This window comes from Saccostrea echinata, unplaced genomic scaffold, assembly GCF_033153115.1.
Source record: "Saccostrea echinata isolate AGI-Se365-2 ecotype Australia unplaced genomic scaffold, CSIRO_AGI_Sech_v1 ptg000057l, whole genome shotgun sequence".
NCBI classification, from domain to species: domain Eukaryota; kingdom Metazoa; phylum Mollusca; class Bivalvia; order Ostreida; family Ostreidae; genus Saccostrea; species Saccostrea echinata.
This window is the reverse complement of record NW_026889806.1, coordinates 1,098,231-1,118,865: the sequence shown is the minus strand read 5'-3', so window position 1 is coordinate 1,118,865 and position 20,635 is coordinate 1,098,231. Positions and strand designations below refer to the sequence as shown.

General features: G+C 31.8%; 1 protein-coding gene across 2 annotated transcripts; it reads right to left on the bottom strand.

Moving 5' to 3' along the window:
- Nucleotides 1–233: 233 nt before the first annotated feature.
- Nucleotides 234–20,402, bottom strand: LOC133174231 (pancreas/duodenum homeobox protein 1-like). 2 transcript variants are annotated; one of them, XM_061309306.1, is made up of 3 exons: nt 19,581–20,402; nt 18,637–19,146; nt 234–1,005 (listed from the first exon to the last, which is right to left on the bottom strand). In XM_061309306.1, the coding sequence occupies exons 2-3, from the start codon at nt 19,130–19,132 to the stop codon at nt 587–589; spliced, it is 915 nt and encodes a 304-aa protein (XP_061165290.1). In that variant the 5' UTR covers nt 19,133–19,146; nt 19,581–20,402; the 3' UTR covers nt 234–586. The 2 variants fall into 2 exon arrangements, with proteins under 2 accessions (XP_061165290.1, XP_061165291.1); XM_061309307.1 differs by having other exon boundaries at nt 19,826–20,402.
- Nucleotides 20,403–20,635: the final 233 nt, after the last annotated feature.

Genomic DNA, 20,635 nt, shown 5'->3' with positions numbered 1-20,635 from the left:
TGATTCATTTAAATAGTGGTATATATTTGTACATGTTCAATATGTTTTCATAATTTTATGGACATATCGCTGAAATTGAGAGTGATTATGCGATGTTGAAAAGATCATGACTACAAAAAATTTATTCACGGATGTCGATGTATATTAAATATTCACAACAGTTTCTTTTTTAAGTAACATGACCTGAAAAACAACTCACACTGTGTAAACATGTATACATACTTTCATTGTTAAAGTCTGTAAAAATATGGGACCCTACAGCACATTGTGTCACACCGGTAAAGGAGCTCTTCAGTGTAAGCTTTACTTATATTTAAAAATATTCTTACGGAGCAACATTGACAAGAATAAAATACAACCAACTTTAGTAACACAATGCTCGATAAACAACAGTCAATAAAACACTTGCTGGTAGAAACATCGTTCATGTGCCTTCTGTGGATGTATTGATACCTTTTTCTATAAAGGGCGTTCATGTGTAGGTCAAAGACATGAAATTACATTAGAAGTTTAGAACACATGTAAATCAGTTTCCATTAATATATCAAGGGACTGTATTTGATACATATACCCCGTGTCGCCATTATCACGTGGCGGATTCTTCCTTTGGCGATGAGAGAGTGTTTTTGTTCAACACATTTTTGTTTACTGAGGAAATATCGCCTGTTTCGTTCTCTTTCGGTGACGAAACGTCACTTCCATTCGAAACGGGAGATAAATCTGTCATGACAGGAGATTCCGGTGGTGAAACAGCATTTTTAATGTTCGAAGAATTCAGAGGACGTGGTCTTCGTTTGGCCTCGTCCTTTTTCCATTTCATTCGTCTATTCTGAAACCAAATTTTTATATGGCGTTCAGTAAGGTTCAACATTGCAGCCAACTCTATTCTTCGCGGTCGAGAAATGTATTTGTTAAAATGAAACTCCTTCTCCAGCTCCAGTAACTGGCCTCTTGTGTACGCTGTGCGCGTGCGTTTGTTGTCATCCTCCAATGGAAACTGAGCACCTTCAAAACATGAAAAAAAGCATCAAGGTAAAAACAAAGGAAAAGGTTATGCGTCAATATGATGTCACTCTCTACTGTTTACACGGAATATTGTTGCTCCCGTTTTATTTTTTCACCTTTGGCCCTCGTCTTTCGTAGGGAAACAGAGTTATCTCTCTTTTAAGAAAAAAATAAGTGGTGGCAAAATCCTACACAAGTGTGATAAAATAATGCAGGAAAAAATTACTTGTTTACAGTATTTAACGATTAATATCTGCAATATCATGACATGTAATTGCCCGATTTCTAAATTATTAAATTCTAAATGATTGAAGACACTATTCTACATTTACAAGAGAAATCAAATGGGGTTTTATTTATTCAGAAGCATTTTAGCATTTCAGTACAAATTGAAAATTATAGCATGCATTTTTGCGAGGTCGAAATGCTTTTCTGTGAAGTCAGTCTATGAAAAAAGTGAACAAACTCAGAAATCTTATAGATTATACAAATCGAGAACAGAGAATACAATGTGTATTTAAGGATTACCGAATGAGAGGGCTACATTTGTTAAAATATTTTCTTTAGGACCCCAAAAATGTCATTATAGAAGAATTTTTATGTTTTTAAAGCTATATATGGCAATTGTGAGATAAAAATAAAAATATGAAATTGAGTGTAAATGAACATGATATTTGTTGTTTATGTTCAAATTAAAATGTTCGCCGATTTTGAACAAGAATAACCCCACGTTTCTATAATTAAATTGACATTAAAAGTGTCTTTCATTTAAATGCGGAGTCGGTAAATAAATCGGTTATTGTTTTAAATTTCTAATATCTATGAAACGCGATTGATTTAAATTGTGCAATTTACAGGAAATTCATGTCTTTATATAAAGTAATAAAACAAATAAAAAGATCTTTTCAATTTTAGTTAGTCTGAACTTGCCAAAAATACACCATATATGACCTTAATAATATTCACCTTCAATATCAGACTTTGGATTTTCCGGGTCTTTTTTTTTCTTTGCATTTTAAGTCAACTTCGGAAAAATATATTATAGCAAGTGCTTTTAACAAAACTAATTAGGTTTCTTTAATTTCACAGAAGAAATAGAGTCAGAAATGATATCTAAGATTAAAAAGTAATGATAAAGACTCTAAGTTAACCATTGAAAGATAAAAAAAAAAAAAAATCCCCCACAGGCACCTTACACATGAATGGTGACCCACCCACTCCTTGAGAATTGTTCTAAAATTCGAATATACATGAACTGTAGCATAAAACAACTATATATACGAGTATATTTAAGAAATGAATTTAATTTTTGAAGATTCATGAGGACATGAACTACGACGCTTCACGCCGGCATATTTCATGAAGCGCGTTATATTCATTCTCCTCCGTGGTAGTTCAAGAGAAAATGAACAGTCTTCTAATTTGCAACGAATCTTAAGGAAAAATATTTGGATATGTAAATATATATATACCGTTTCCCATTTTTAGTTTAAACCATATTTTATTTGAAAATGACAAGCAGAAGATACAGATACGTAGTACAAAAAAATCAAAAAGGATTCGGAAACAAGTTTGAAAACTTATACTAATCCGTTTCCTTATTATTATGATAAAGATGACAGACCCTTATTAGATAGCTACATAACACGGTTTGAAGCTGCTTAAAAAAAATATTTGAAATTGACATACATGTTAAGTTTCCCATTTTTCTTACGTTTTAGAGAATGCCCCTTTGCCGGTATATATTATACTTATTTCTAGTATTTAATTTTTATATATCGGTTGAGGTACAATCTCTAAAACGTAACAATAATGGTAAATAATATCATAAATGTGTGAATGATAGGCTAGGAATTCGTGTATTTTTGATACGTTATACTAGTAATTTAAAAAAGGGTGTGTGTGTACATCATCCATACGTCAAGTGCCCGTGGATCCTAAATGTTCTGTAATGTTATTACATCTGTGATACTAGTATTATATATATAATTTGATTTTTATCCATTATATTAAGAGTTTTTATTACATGTATGTATTCAGAGTTTATATTATGTATTAATATTGTGTGTTCTCTTTCCCCTCACAAAACATGGGAAGTTTTTTTCTTTATCACATTTTAAATGGTTTTATCCCTCTTTTTTTACTAGAAAGTTCGCATTGAAATAAAAGCCATATTTTGTTATTAGTTAAATTATAATGCTAACTTATTTATTTAATTACATGACATCAGAAGTGGTTAGAATATCCAAAAATTAATTTGTAAAGGGGTAACCATTCAGTTATTAAACAACATTAGATGCTGTTTGCTTGTAGATTTATTGTGAAGACACTGACAAATGAAATGTTATCCAATATTTAATTTTATGTCTTTCTATCACCATTTACATGTAAATCTTCTGAAGGAAAAAAAAAATGGACAGCTTTAACTACTCCACCAGAGCAGTTTTTCTTTACAATGTTACATATTATCAACACCCATGTAAAAAAAAAAAAAAAAATAAGGGTTGTTCCCGAGGGCTTTATGCAATTTGACGTGACCAACCCGTATCTGTATCCCGATGAAAATTTTAAAATTAATATATTCTTTCTAATCTTAAATAAACCATAGACCTAAAGCAGGTCTATGAATAAACGAAGTGCGACACAGCGCATGCATAATATGCAAATAAATACATGAATTGATTGAAAACTCCTTTACTAGGTTAATTTCATATTAAAAGTCTGAAGCAGTTAGCCATAGCTGATTAATTACCAAAGTAACTTTATTTAATTATGTTCTGACATGGTTGTGAAATATTTAGATCTTCGTCACAAGTTTCACAATATAGCAACATTTTTTATTTTTAGCTTTTTATATTGTCTTTAAGAACACAAACATATACAGAAAAAATCTTTGCACTGAGGCATGGTACAGGATCTTACGAAATTTTATGTCCTAATGATTTGTTTGAAAAATCATAGACTTGCAACAAGCACATTGTCCACATGGTCTTGTACATTCAATGTTATCCATGTTGTCCTGAATAAAGAAAATATGTTGGTTCTGTTCCGCCCAAACACAAAATTCATCAAATGTAAATTCGTTCTTTATAAACAATTTTACAAAGTCTCTCGCACGTAATTCAAATTCGAATTTTCTCTGATGTTCCTGCACTTCAAATTCAATGACGTCATCAGCAGGTGCTTTATACCCATGTGCTAACTTTGTCTCGGGATTTGAGTTAAAGTTCTCAGGCGACAAGGAACGACGTCTAATTTCTTTGGTCTTCTCCAGGTCTGCGTAATTCACTCGTTTGACTCGTCCTACTTTTGTTCTTGTTAGTCTTTCCTCAGATTCTTTACTGGAGAGAGCAGATATTTCAGCCACATCTTTGTGAAAACTGGACAATGCCCGCACTGGTTTACTAAACGACTTACGTCGGGTCTGTATGTTACACAACAAATCATACTGACCATACTGAAAGCTTTGATGAGAAAATTCGAAAGTGTAAGAATGTTTTTCTGAACGGTCAATAATTTCCCAGTCAAAGCCATACTCTCTAAACAAACGCCTGAAGTTAGCAAAAGTCGATATTTGTACAAAACCCGGATAACATCTCATAACTTTCCTTTCGAATTCCTTTTCGTTCACAACAACACCATCTCCACAGCCATTCCATGAAACAAGATAACCATCATTTGCTACATCGTATAGTTTCTCTGGAAATCTCTCCTTTGGATCCATACGTAGTCGAACACGCAGTTTTTCTAAAGTATTGTTCTGGGTCATAATTAAAATTGATTATTCCAATGTTCAAGTTATGCTACTTACTTCTGTCAGGTTTGTCAACACTTGTATTTGAAAATGTGCATGTTGATGTTTGCATCATGATCGCGTCACTTATGTGACGTCATAATATAACTAAACAGCTGTTTGCACTAATTTCAGAGATGAGCATTGTACTAGGGGTCTACGCTACAATGATATGTTTCAAGTGATTTATTTTAAAAAAGGCTTTAGGCATCATTTAATTTCCAACAGATTCTGGAAATTCCCCCTAACTCCCTTCTAGGTGTGGGCTGGGGGAGGGGAGATTCGGACCCAAAACCTTAATTAAATGGCCCCTTTTCACTTGCTTTTCACTATTTTTTTCTTGTCGAATGAGTTGATTGCAAGTTACTGAAACTCCCAATGAAAGGTTCTTTATCAGTATAGTTTTTTTTTTCTTATATTCAAAACAGCAAATACAATCATGCAACTTCACAAAAAAAACAAAAAAAAAAAAAAAAACAAAAACAAAAAACAAAAACAAAAACAAAAAAAAAAAAAACAAAAAAAATTCAATCTGAGCGCTACAGGCACACACAAATAGACACTTCATAACCCCCACCACCCAACCCAATGAAAAAGTTGTAATCCCACTTTTTGTTTACTTTTCTTTTTTTCTTCCTTTATAATATTTTAATACTGAAGTATTCTAAACCACTAATTTATGTTTTATCAACGAATTCCAGACTTTCTAAGGATATTTGTTACTCGACAGATCTCCCGTGAAAAGTTGATCTCTCTCCTGATGAAAACATTAAAACCGAGTGACGGGTATGAAAATCCAGCAAGTAGAAAAATCCATACCTCTGTTATCCACGGTAGTTCACCTTTTCTACCCTCTAAGATTACCGCCATATCCATTGCTTACTTAAATCCTGGGATTAGCATTGCTAGTTTGGAACATAATTAGAGCAATCCTCCTATTATATTTCATTAGATTTAAACCTTTATAATTGATTTCAAAAGAATATACAGCTAAAGACAAAAAAAATTTGAATTAATATCTTACCAATTTGATAAATATTAAACTTTGTAAAAAATTAGATTCAATCCCTACCCCGAATAAAAATTTGTTCCTCGTTATTAAATGTAATACATTATGTAATGAAATAATGATCGGATTTTAATTTAGTCCGATTTCTTTTCATTTATTTATTCATTTATTTATTTATTACTGGGTGATACAAATCATATTACGCCGATTAATTTTGGGTATAAATTAAAATAAAATATCCTGTGTGTCTACGCGTAGTTCAAAATGACAACATGTCAAGGGATAAACAAATAAAAGGTTAATTCAACCCTATGGCTAATAATTTAACTTTTTTTTATAATAGAAGCACTAAGTCTATTATCTATATTTCGCTATCTAGAGCTAGTGGCAAAACTAAAATTTGGTAGAATAAAATAAAATAAAGCAGTTTTAAAATATGATTTTTTTAACTGCTGGTAATGGAATTGTGCATATGAAGATGTAGCAATCAATGGCGAAAAATCATGATTACTTTTAATCCTAATCATGGAGTTTATGAAGATCCGTTTCTTGAGGGACAGTTTCTAATATTAAACAAATGAAACGTGTTTCCTGTTTTGGGTGCGAAGGAGTTCAATCGGGATTAATCTTAATATTTATTTAGAATTCATTCAACTGTCAAAACACGTTGAGATCGATAATCCTCAATCAGACTGGTAAAACCAGGTGTTCTTGGCCCCTAATACACACTTTGTCGTTCTTTAGCGGGCCTCAGTACAGCGCCGCTCGCGGTGGGAACCAACACCAACACAACATTGCAATTACGGCAGCATGTATGGAAGCGAAGAGTGGGCTCAAGTAAACATGCCACCCGCCAACATTTCTCAACAAGTTTTTTGTCAAGCAGTTTTGAACGGATTGTGAAAATTAGCGCGTATAAAATCTTGTAGAGGGCTCAAGTACTATTAAATTCTCGTTGAAAATTTTTTTGTGATATTGACTTGAAATATCGTGTCAAAATTTTTGACGCGGGAACCCTAATTCAATTTAATACGTGTATAAACGGGTATAATCCATGCATAGCACATGGTTACTGCCATAATAATTACGTAAAAAAGGTAGTACATGTATAATTGCACAAATAAAATTGTGCCATTAAAATATTCAAATATCCAATATACATGGTCTTCTGATCCTTCAGATTTTTTTTCCTCCAAAAATTATGCCCCCTTCTTTAAACACAGTCACCCATTTCAATCAAAGAAGGTAAAAAGGAAGTGTATAAAATTTCGATTCTTGAGAACTGAAGATATTACAAGGTTGGGATAACCATTTATAATTCATCATATCTATTAAATTATCTAGTGCATAAATTCATTAAAATATGTGTATACGCAAAGGAAATTTTAGAAAGTAAGCATGTCCCAGAAACTCTGACAAAAAATCCAAATAATTGCTTCAAGATATTTTTTGAATTCATCAAGATGGAAATTTTCTTGCAAGAGAAAAAGTCAACGACAAAGGAATTCTCAAACAAGAAAAAAGAATGATAAGAAGCGAATGTTGGCAAATAAACGATTACGTTAAGGAAAAAAATTCCAACACGAGGGATTTCTCCCATATGGATGCCGAGCGGGAACCCCAAATTCGGTGTGTGTTACGCAATAGTCTTTATTCATATTTGTACATAGTTTTAAAAAAGTAGCAACAAATCTCTGATAGAACTTTTCACTGCAATAGTTTCATTTATTCTATACAGTTTATTTCTTGAAACCATTTAAAATATTCCCAGGGTTCTTTGAGTAAGCTCTATCCAGGGCCTTGACACTAGCTTGCTCAATCCGTGTAGATTTCGATAAATCTACTTACAGTGTTTATAAATATAAAAAATGACACCCATATTCAAAAATTTTCAGATGGTAAAATCATGTTTGTAACTGATAATGGCGATATCCTATATCATGTCAACCCGTATACACTATGATCAACATCAGTGAGATATTGTGCTAATTCTTTTCATTTTCTTTTTTTTTCTCCCTTTTTTTTAAAGGAGATGGGCGAACATAGCGTACAGAAAGCCTATAGCTTCAAATATATAAAAATCATGTTCAGTTTGTGAATTCAGTATTTAGAGTAAAGTTCTCATTATTGAAATGTATGAAATTATGATAAACAAAACTTTTCTGAGGAAAATTTTCTCGGAAAATTTATTCTTTCATTAAAAAAAATAATGTGATATTCATGGGGGTTCGAACCCTAGCAATAAAAATCCTGAGTATCATTTCCTTTCGAGACTAGCACGCTAACCACTAGACTATGCAAGATCTGATGAATAGTGGCATTTAAATCATGTTTGTAATATGACCCTTGACTTAGTGGACTTCAAGTATTTCTCGGAAAGATGCGAATTTTGTGTCATAAAAGTGTATTTTAAAGGTATAGTGGGTCTTTGCTCCATATTTTAGGAAACCAAAAAATGTATATTTTTATGCAAACTTCGAGGATTAACTTTCAAAAAAATGGAGCGAAGACCCACTCATAATCGAAAAATAGTGTTATAGTATGAGAAAATGACTCTTTTTGCCCTCTTTAGTGTGTGTACAATATTTCATAAGCAAATAATTTCAATCTTTGTGAGATTTTTGCAAATTGTAGAGATTTTACATAAAGTATATTTTAATGTTAGATGAAATATCAAGGAAAATTTTGATATAATTGAGATTTCATTTTTCACCTTCCTGTTTGTCACACTATAGGCTTTTCGCTCGTCATGTTCACCCATCTTCTTTATGTAAAAGAAGCATTATATTTCGAAGCCAAAACTTTCATAGTATGAGAATGTAATAAATTGCGTAAGCATTGAATTGTTTAATAATTTTTTTTTTATAAAACTTAAAGACTCGTTGCATCCCCTCTTCCCCCCCCCCCCCAAAAAAATTGTCTGTCTAAGCATGGTTTGTAAATGAATTGAATCATTGCTTTAAATAATTAAATACAGAGACAAAAAAATAAGTAGATTTTTTAAAAGGAATTGGGAAAATGGTAAATCTTTCTACTAAATTTATCTTTAACAATAATACATGTACTTTGAAATTTGTCCTGTATAACAATTTAATGATAAGCTTATACACAATTCCCAAAGTAATGCACTCATTCTTGAAGAAAATTTACACTGTGCATTTTTTTTCGTTGTTGTGGTATGCCAACTTCAATAAGTATTAAACACCATGTTAAATAACTGTTTTGTTTTAATTATATATTTGGGTTTAAGTTACTCCTCTGTCAATTTAAAGTGTGTTGTCATTGGAATACTGGATCAGACACCTTCTTGAAGTGACGATAGGCAATGACGTTAAGGGATATTCAGTGACTAAGCACCCTCTCTTCTTAAAATCACGTAACCAGTTGTCTGATCTATAGTCTTTCTCATTTTTACCACGTAATATTATATCTATTGACCACTAAATCGATTGAAGCATCTTCTCTCATCTTAACGGTATCAGTAATGAGGTGTTTGGGGTTTGCAATAATGAGGTGCTTGGGGTTATCTTTCAGTGATAATTTTTTAAGAAAACACGCTCCACATTGTTAATAGAATAAAGTACTGTATTTCATTTGGACACCTCTTGCAAAGTTTACAGTTTCGAATACAGCAGCTCTTCAGAGAGATTTTGTATTACTATCTAAGTCAAGAATACTCTAAATCGAAAAATATACACTGAATGTCTAAAGTCTGTATAATTTTTCACTATCAATGATCAGTCGACTACGGAGTAATGCAGCGCCTTCCCCATGAATCAACGACACCGAACCTGCCATAAGTGAGGATGTTTGATGTTGACTACACGGATTACCAGTGTTTATGCATTTCAATCAACTTTCACCTCTAATATTACAATTTAAAAGCGTTTTATTTCATTTTGATATCTAGACAAATATCTGGGGTTATGACCCCTTTATAGGGGATTTCTTGCTCTTTAAAATATAAGATTTACGGTTTTATATCATCGTTGCATGTTTACAGAATGCTTCTACAAATAAGTATGGTTATTCTTCACAAGATGCATTCTTTTGGTGTACGTGGAGAGAAACTTGGTGCATCTCTTAGCAAACTTGGCACGAGATTTGAGATGTAAGGAAATCTCGCGACATTTCGCTGTGGTTTCCAGAACTCTTAGTCTGTTGTCTGCACCTATCTTAAGCTGAGCACAGAATCTTGCGACGTTGCCCCAGAAACAAAGAATTCTTTGTAAACAGCAGACACTAGTATTGATACAATATACGAACTTTAAAACCAGATACGTACAAGTAATACGTATTTAAGTTCATGGATTCCGTTTTTACCATGAATTTTTTTTCTCTATGCTTTTCTCTGACTAACTAGAATGTAGCAGACAAGTACATCCAATTTCATAATGGATGTACATTATTTTGTTATTTTTATATCCAATCAGTTTGTATAAATTACTATACAATTTACATAATAGGTAAACAAGGAAGACCAACGTCTTCTAAAATTTATACCCTTATCTTTAAATAAAAAAACCTGCATATTGTATCCAAGGTATACTTCATGTATTTTTAGGGAATCATTCACTTTTATTTATTCATATATTTATTTATATATGTTGGTGTATATATTCTATATATTTCATTTAAGTGTAAAATATCTTCTTTGAATGAACAATTCAAGCAATACTGATATCTACACAGAATACTTGTAACAATTTTACATGAATTGGCGACTATTATCCAGTGAAGTCACTGTGCAATCTTGGAAATATTTTCATTGTTTTTTCAAATCATGAAATAAACAAATTCTATTTCTCAGATAAGAAGCTCAATGAAGGAAGAAAAATAAACTCAACACATAAACCGTGCATCATTTCTATCAGTGGACATTTAGCAATTCCAGTGTAACACGAGCGTGTACAGAGGGAGAAATTCATTGCCAGAGGGGTATAAACAATACCATAACGAAACTTAAACTTGTGCAGGTAATGTATACACGCCTATTAAAACATAGACAGATAAAAGACATCTACTAGACTTTGGCTTTGAAGCTCCCACAAACATCTCCGTATCCCGAACCCGAGAGCGAGGCCTGTTGATATCGCTAGTATGGACGCGTCAAGGAGACGAGAAATTCGTGTAGGTAGTGTTCTTATTATTGGTAGAACAAAAATCAAACATATCAATTAAACATTATAATTTTCTCTGTGTTTTTTGCCCTCAAAAGTAAAAATATGGGCTGAGAAAACAATTTTCAGATGTTAAGCACTAATTTTCTTCCAGGAGCTGACTTCCTAGTCGCTGATGACCTGGATTCTGATAACATTCCTCTATCATTCTCTCTTTTGGCTTCAAAAGGATTCTTTGTGGGTTTTATCATCTATTTGATTAATACTGTTATAACAGACAAACATTCCACTACACTAGTCCACAACTGTTAACAAATACCCGATAGCCGGCAAAATTCGGAATACTTTACACAGTGTGCGGTCCTCCACAATGAGTGACTGAGGGACAAATTATACTAGTCACCACTTCAAAAGATATCATACCATTAATGATGAAGTATATTTGTAAAGATATCGCACAACAGTCTACATGTACCATGAAAGGGTAACTAACAAAAACAAGGAAAGTCCACATACATATTCTAGGAAAAACAGAAAAACATTTTTTCGTATTTTTTTTTTTTTTTTACTTTTTCATATTCTTTAACCTTTCAACCACTTCAAAACTACACTGTGTGTATCAAAATGCTATGAATTAATATTTATAGATCTTTGTTTCTATTTATTTTTTCGCCTTTCCATGATCATGAAATTGGTTACCTTGGTTTGTTTGCAAAAATATGCAAATTATATATTGTAAACTCTAAGTAAATGTACAAGTATCAGTTATAGACCAGTTTCTTTTACAAGTGTCTTGTGTAAAATGGCGGGAAAATGTTTAAAAATGTACATAATTCTATGATTGATAATGATGTAATTTACGTTAACTTGGTCCTAAATTTAACGCACTTTGAAAAATTTCTTCAAAGTGCGTATTTTTTTTTTTCAAATTGCGTTGTCACAATGCACATCTAGAATAAACTTCAAAATCGTAGGGACATTCACCTCATTCCTTTCAAAATTTGTAATTGCTAAATTACTTACATTTTTGAGCAATCTGATTGTAAATAGTATGGTTTCCACCTAGTACATTATATTCTCCAACTGAATTTCAAGAATATGAACCAGATATTACTTAGAATAAAACTCATACACACTTCGGCCTTCATTTTTAAACAGTTGATTCTTTTATTTGGGAAAGGTTCTCAACCATGCTTTTATTTACGTAATGAGCTAGTGTCGTACTGATTTAAATTTCTGAGAAAATGTTTCGGACATTCTCCACCAAAAATTCCGCCGCTATACCTTACCGTTTATTGGAATTTGTATTACTGTATGCAATAAGACCTAAATTGTAAGCAATAAAGTGATAAGGTTATGCGTAAAACCCTTGTGTCGTTTACTAATTAATGAATTACATTGTATAGGAAATTCATATAATATGAACATAGCAATTATGATGGTTGTGTACTCATTATATAAATTTTCTTTTAATTCATTAATAATTCTATAATCAGTAAATGACACTTGTTAAGATCTATTTTGCATTTATTAGACCGGTTCTGGAATTTATTCCAGATATTAGATATTCTTTGGGACAACTGCTCCGAAAAAGAGTTATAGAAGATATTCAAATTGAAGCAGGCAGAATATTCATGGGATAAGATGTAACTCCTCTCGTTCATTATTGTATAAAGAATTAAGGTGATATCTTTACAAACAAGGAGGTAAATTCCCCAGTTAATATTGTTTTATTTAGTTATTCACCCCAATATCTGTATAATTTGATAGAACCTTATCGCTCATCAAAGCATTCATGCAATATCAGAACCAATAATACACAATTCAAAATCCTCACATCAGAACAACATCTTATATGTAAAGTTTTTTTCTTTCAACCGTCCAAAAAACAATGGAAAATATTGCAAGATTATATTAAAAATGTGTCTGGAATATCTTCATTTAAGAGTTTTTCTAATTCTTATTTTTTTAGCAAAAGTGATGAACTTGAACTTTTTTTTTCTGGTTTTTGGAATACCACAATATAATAGATAAGGAGCAGCTGAAAGCAAGTAAGTAATAAGGTAAGAAAGAACAAGGTACGGTTTCAATACAAATCTTGCCCAGTGTTTTCCTTAAAAATGAAAGTGATGTAAAAAATTAAAACTCATGCTTTCTGAATCATTGAAATTCCATGCAGAAAGACCATACAAATAATTTTTCTCACATGACCTTTTAAATGCTAGTTGTGACGTCATAAACTTGTGCATTTTCCCGTATTTTCTTAAAAAGTTGCAGAAGACACTAATTTTCATTGGAATTTTCTTTCAGATAATATTGTCCACAGTCATCACCCACTAGGATTTTGAGATATGTGATTTTTCAAAGAATTTTACACAACATATCTAAAAATTAAAGTGGGCGACGGCTGTGGACACTATTTTCATGAGGAAAATAACTCTTGAAATTGGTCATTTTGAGGCTTTTTCTGTTGAAAATAGAGAAATGCATCATATTCATGACGTCATATTTCCAGAATGGTACTCCTTCATGCCATATTCTTTCCTGATTTACCGCAGTCATGTACTCAACTAATATTTAAGCCAGTATCAAAACTATTTGAAAACATTAAATTTTTAGCGCACAATAAAGCTAAAACTGTTCCTTCTTCTTTGATGGCTGATTTATATGATTAACCTCTGAATCTTAATGTGTCAACATTGTAGGAACACGTACTTGAGGTTGCTTACTTTTTTTGTAAGTATTATATCTATATTGATATTCTTGTGAAGCACTTTTTCGAGCCATACGCAATATTATTTATAACTTGTGATCATTTCTAAGAACTTATTATCTTATGGTAGTTCTTATCATGGATTTAATATCAATGTTCAGATATTTAAAGCAGTACATGCATAAATTCTAGCAGCAACAAAGTGTTTTGTATAAACACACAGATATGTTATTTTTGTCAACATTTCCAAACCAGTTCTTCTATAATTTTCTATTTCTCTCTTTTTGTTTCTTCTTCTTTGTCTTTTTTTTTAATATTAAAACTTTTTATGTGAATAATTGTGTAGGGAGAGGACCTAACTACTGTAGGTCTGCTGCCCATTCCCATTCACTTATTTGAATATATATTGTTTGAATTAAAGAAAAGCATGTTCAACCGCATCTATATTATCGTTTATTACAATAATATGCATGATTAAACAATTAAAAATATTACGAGATAAATATTGCAATAATTCACATAGATAAATTTCTTCACCGAAATTCGGCATTTTATTGACAAGTCATCCTTATAAATGAAGAAAATATCATACCGAATGATTTTAAAGTTCAAACCATATAAAAGGGCGCTGTATGGTATCATTAAATTTAAAAGCCGTGAACATATTTTGAAATAAGACGTGCAAAATTGATTATCAGGTAGAGATATTAGCTAATACAAAATTTATTAGAGAAAGTAGAGGATAAAGAATTAGAACACTTAGAAACAAATGGACTCTCCCCTTTTCCAATTTTTATCTCATCGTAGTAAATAACTTCTATTTTATTTTATAAATTTTATTCTTTGTAGCTTTTCATCAAATTGTACTCTTCATTTGCACTTTTGTTTACATGGCATAGTTCTACAATTATTTTTACCCTCATTGAAAATGTGAAGATAAAGATATTCTATTACTATTTTACCATATTTTATTACTTGATGAGTTTTTTTCCTTGTCAATGCAACTAATGGAAATGCTTCTAAACTGATCACATTTGCTTCGTTGATAGAAAAATTCAAAGTCTAATTCCTATTAGTATTGTTCCATTGTAGAAAAAGGAACAGGGTTAAAAACAACTGTTTTCTTTTTGTTCTGCAGAGTGGGAGACAATCGAAATTTATATTCATAAGAAATTTTACACAACAAACATGTACAATTTTTAAACCACTCTATTTTAAAACTCTTACAATTACAAAATAGTACCCAAACTGAAATTATGCGGCACAGAGATAAGAGAAGAATAGGCAAATGATTTCCTGCAAAACGCACATATTTCCTATCATTAATTTGAATTTAATTATCCATTTAATATAAGTATGTTCTTCTTTTCAAATGACAGAAAAATATTTTTCCAAAATAGATATTGTAAAAATCTTAACATTTTCAAGTTTATTGAAATTATGAACACAAATAATGTAGTAATACAAAAATCGTTGTCATAATTTGTTAAAAAAATTTTCAAAACTGTCTGTTCTTCTTGAATCCTCCATTTATATATAACTGATTATATGTTTACTTCATTCTTTTCATGTTTTTCTTGATATACTTGTCTATTTTTGACCCTTGACTGTTATTTTTGTTTGAATATATGTATATATATACCTCTTGTATCAGTAATCTGGTTCTGAGAGAATACAGAATTGAATTGCTTGTTGGGAGGCTACATGTATGACGATATTTAAACATTTGTTTCGATCATCTTTATGCTTACATTCAGATAATGTCTAAAATTACGTAGAAACTTCCAAAAGGATACATCGTATTCAAATAGTTTCCTCTAAAGTTGTTCGCAACTTATAAATTTATTTGTTCAATTATTGATTATTTTATATTTATAAAGAGATATACATGCACATATACAAGAATATTTTGAGCATATTTTAGAAGTTACTTTTATTACATGCAACCAATACTTGCCTGACTTTCAGAAATGTTTGTTTCATTTCACTATCATATGATAATCTATTTTGTTTCTTACACCTTACACATAATTTTAAGACACGGATATTTTGATGATGTCTTGAATTCCAGTGTTTATAGTTTGTCTGGCCCATTACCGGGTCGACTTTCAGTCATGGAAGTTTTTATTGCATTTGAACACCTGCTTCTAAATATATTGACTTTTTTTTCATAGGTTTGACATTGTTTAAATAGAACACAATAATTGCAAATTATCAATTCTTTGCTATTGAATTCTCTACACATCTTTTCCTTATTTATTCATATCCATTATTTATTGCCTATTCATAAACATTGTATAATCAATTTACGAGCCAACGCACAATAACATATCAAGATGAAGGACCTAAAATTTTTATTCATATTTTCTGATTAAAAAAAAGTACACTGGCATCAACATATGTTACTCTTTTAATTGTCATAGATAAAAATTAAAACTATATACTGTTATCTTAGCAAGAAGAAGTGATGTCAATTTATAGATTTCCTTTTCAAAATAGTTTCCTTAATTAGAAACATCTGTGCACTTTGAATAGAATTCAAGCAGCTATCACAACGTTCCGACTAGGAAATAGAACTTGGTAAGAGATAAAACCACTGCCTGCACAATAATATTTTTTTCTCAGTAATTCAGAATATAGCATTTATATATTCTTTCCTTTCATTTATAATTTCACTCTTTTTATATAAACATTTGAAAACTGGAATATTAATCAAACTAAAATAGTTAAAACTTAAATATATAACCTAGATCTTTTATGTTTAAAAGGTTAAATATGAAAACTTAGCTTGGAAAAGTTAAATAAATTATTGATTATTGTCTTCTTGCTTTTAATTATATGTATTTTGTTTCAAGAAAAAAAAAAAGGTTGACCAAGCCCACTGAGCGGGTGCTTAACATGGATTTGCTTAGTCGCCAAAACTCTTCAGAGATAATCATTTAGTAATCTTCCTAATGATTTCAAATGCTGGTACTCTTGCTTTTCCTCTCCAGATAATTAATTAAATTCTTGTGGGCCCTAGTAATACAGAAATGTCGGTATGAAAATTGACATACAGGTAATTTCTTTATGTAAATACAACAATAATAAATGTTTTGTTTCGCCTAGCTCCAGTGATTGACATTCGATGCAACAAAAGGACGGTCATTCTTGGGTGCCAGATTCCGGGTTCTTAGAATGATCTACACAATATTTCCCCGTCCTTATTGCCAATATTCCATTTATCGCCCGTATTCCCGATGACAGACCGCCACGACATAGAATACGACTAGATGTAATAAATTTCATTCCGATTAATGAAATCGACAGACTCATTCGTTTCTTATCTAGTCTAAGGAAAAGTCGCTAGGAAACACAAACTCATGTAAAGAACCGGCGATTGAGCTCTATTGTCTTCACGGACAGTCGCACAAAAAGTAAAATCGAGGCGGGTGATAAATGAGGCCTGGGTGATGGTCGGTTGAAGTCTCGCCTTATGCAGCAAATCAACCAACATAACCATTGACCCTAAAGGTGTTGTACTCTCTAGAATTGCGTCTTGGAATACAAAAATAATTCTTCAAATTATAAGAAAAACTTCCGTCTTTGTACTTTTATTTTTGAATATAAAATTAATCATGTAAAAAAAAGTCATGGAAATTTATCAACAAGGAATTATTAATTCAAACATTTTGTTCCCCAAGTGAATGAGATTGGGCAGCAGTTAGAACCTATTTCAACCTTCTTCCAATACCAAGGTAGTGAATACACACATTAGTTTAAATATGATATAAACATGACAAAATAGAGAAAAGAACACAAGAAAAAAAGAAAAATACAGAAATACACCGGTTTGGAAATACTGACAAAAATTGCATTTTTGAACAAAACTTTTCATTGCTGCTATAAATGATTGTACCGCCTCAAATATTAGGTCCATGATAAGGATAATCAGAAAATAATTATTCAAGTTCTGGATATGATCAACACAAGTTCTAATATTGTGTTTGGCTTGGTAAAAATATACTCTTGATGATGTATATTTGGAACATAAAAAATAACATTAAAATATGTTAATAATAACGGAATATATTATACAACCAGAGATCAATAGCAATAGTTCGACCGACCAAGCATAAAATATAATTTAAGCAATCTGATTTTTAAAAAAATGTCATCTAGATATTTATTTCCTCCATAATATAATTATGAGGATTGAGAAATATTTGTTTAAATAGTTAAAAATGAGTATTGTTATGATTATCATTATTATATTTTTTAATTATCTGCTTTTGTAAGTTAAAATTGCAGTACTAAAAGAACGTAAGCATGGTATAATATATCTCTTCTCTTTAATGTACTATTTAAAAAAAAATAATATATAATATTTTTATATCAATTCCACACACGGAAATACTTTCAACGTGTACATGTTATATACATAAATCAGTAAAAGCCTACGCGTGTTCAACGTACGAGTACTATGCGAAATCAGATTTCTTATAAGTTATTCTTAACTCATTTATATGTCTTTTAAACACATTACAAATCACGATATTAAAAAAAGGGATTATAATAATAATAAAACTTTAAATTGACAAAGACGTCATAATAAAACAATTTAATCAAATCCTTATAATTCACTTTTTAAGAATAACTACTGCCTACCCTGTTTGTACTCTGGTTTTGTCCCTACATAAAGATAAATACTACAAAGGCCATTTGTCTCTTTATTCTTTATTGATAGAAAATTAGGGTACTTTATAATAATCAAATGCTCACTATCGAAGATTAAGTCTCAGTTATAATTAATTATCTGCCGTGCGTTTAGAAACATTGCGCCGTCGGGGTGTGAATAGAGATTTAGTGTGACAAAACAAATTGTGCCTCGGTGTTTACATCAAGAGTTCTTCAAAGGCCTCAGCCATCTTGACCGCCATCATTAAGTCGTTATTAGTAATTTATCACAGTACCTACTTTTAAATGACTCTCTTTAAGTTTGCGGTTTTAAACCTACCTGGCCATTGAGCCTTCCATTGGTGAGCGTGTGATTTTGTTGTTTTCATCCAAGGGAACTGTAGGTGGGTTTGATTTGAATTTCCGCCACTTTGGTTTCCGTTTCCATTTCCACTAGTTGTTGTGGTTGATGGGGGCATTGTTTGAGAATGAGCCGGTGGGGGCTGAGATACAGTTGGTAAGATTCCAGGGGTCAGTTGCATGGGATTTTGCATGTGAGCAGGCGTGGTATTAGCAATGGGAGAATGTCCAGTCCCTTGTGTTGTTTGTAGATTTTGTTGTGGTGCCATTTGATGATTTACAGTATTAGAAGAGTCAAGAGAGGTTTGTTCTACAACTTGCATTGGATGTCCTCCATAGCCAAGATTTGAATTTCTTTGGTAGATACACGCTGGAGGTGGAGGCTGTCCGGAAGTACCGTAGGGTCCCGGAACAGATGCAGAAATACCATAATTATCCCGCTGGTACATCGATTGGGAATAATATGCACCATCCATCTTCACTTAATTGCCTGCAAATAATCAAATAATAGTTTTCAAGTATTGTATATTCCTAAACGGGTAATTTGTCAATGTCACACTTGCATCAGAGACAACTAGACCACGTGACCAGTTTCTCTCATCGCCTTACCTTTTTTATCTACCAATTCTTCCAAGCCTCTCTCTCTCTCTCTCTCTTTCAAATCTCCAGATATTTATCAAAATAATTTGCACATTGAACAGTTTTACCACTAGAAATGAGGGCTTGGATGACAGATATAGTATAAGATTAGGCTGTCTTTGTGATATCGACAAATCATGTGTTAAGATGGGCGCAAGAGTCAGAGAGCGCTGGGGTTTACCTGCGGGCCCCTGTCATTAGCCTTCTCGACTTGCCTTGTCACTAACACCTCTTCATCTAATCTTCAGATATGATATAAGAAATCCTTCAAGGATCAGACTTTACCTTTTTATAGTCCCATGCAGATGTCAGAATACAATTTCTTTATGCCACTGTGTGGTACATTTTCACGTTTGGAGAAATTAGAAAATCAGTGCATTGCTGTCTTGGAATTTAAATTTGTCAGGAATGGATTTACATCGCAGATCTTTCAATACACACGGGGATTCTAAAAACACGATAGAAGCAGAAGGAACAGGTACTTAAGTGGCGATTTTAAAGTTTTAAATGCACGAACTGGAGAAACTCACCTGTGCTGACTATTATCAGAAGAAATTCCATCTTCACGCTGTTTTGTGTGCTACCTCTGGTGACCTACAGTATAGCGACAGAGGACACGCTTTAATAAGAAAGCCAATGTGGAAGAGTGAGAGATATAACACGATAGTAATCCGGGATGTAGACCATACTCGTCTGGAATTCACTTTGCATATTTTCTACAATTAGTCCAACTGACCAATGACATGGTATAAGAAATGTTTTGAAAATTTGAAAATGGGACCTGTGTAGTGTCTCATTCGAACATTTCCCACAGATGAAATAATTCCTACTTCTATTGGTTTTTCTACTATTTAAATTTTGTAAACATTGTGTCAGGTTCTTATCTGGCGACAAGTTTTGTGAGCCTAGATATATGAGAATTTGTCCGGGCCCCTCTGAATACCATTTTAATCAATACAAGAGTCCACCAGTGTAGGCTAATGTCGAAATGAAAGGACTCAGTGATAACAGTAGTCGGAAATCTTCAGGAGTGTCGTTTCACATTTGCTTTGTATTCAAATGTAGAATGTTTCTTGTCAAATTTCTGATTGTTTTATCAGTTTAAGTAAATCCTGTCATCACTTTCAATATTTGTTATAATCAGTTTACTTATCTTTTTTAAAAAAACAATTATTGCCTTTTAAAAATTATTATGAATCAAATTTTGTTATAATTATTTCATATGGTGAAATTCTTATTTTCTATTTACAATAACATTGATTCATGATTTTCTTTCCTGTATACTTTTTTTAAAAAGAACCTCAAGAACCTGTCACAAAATGCATAAATATATTATGTAA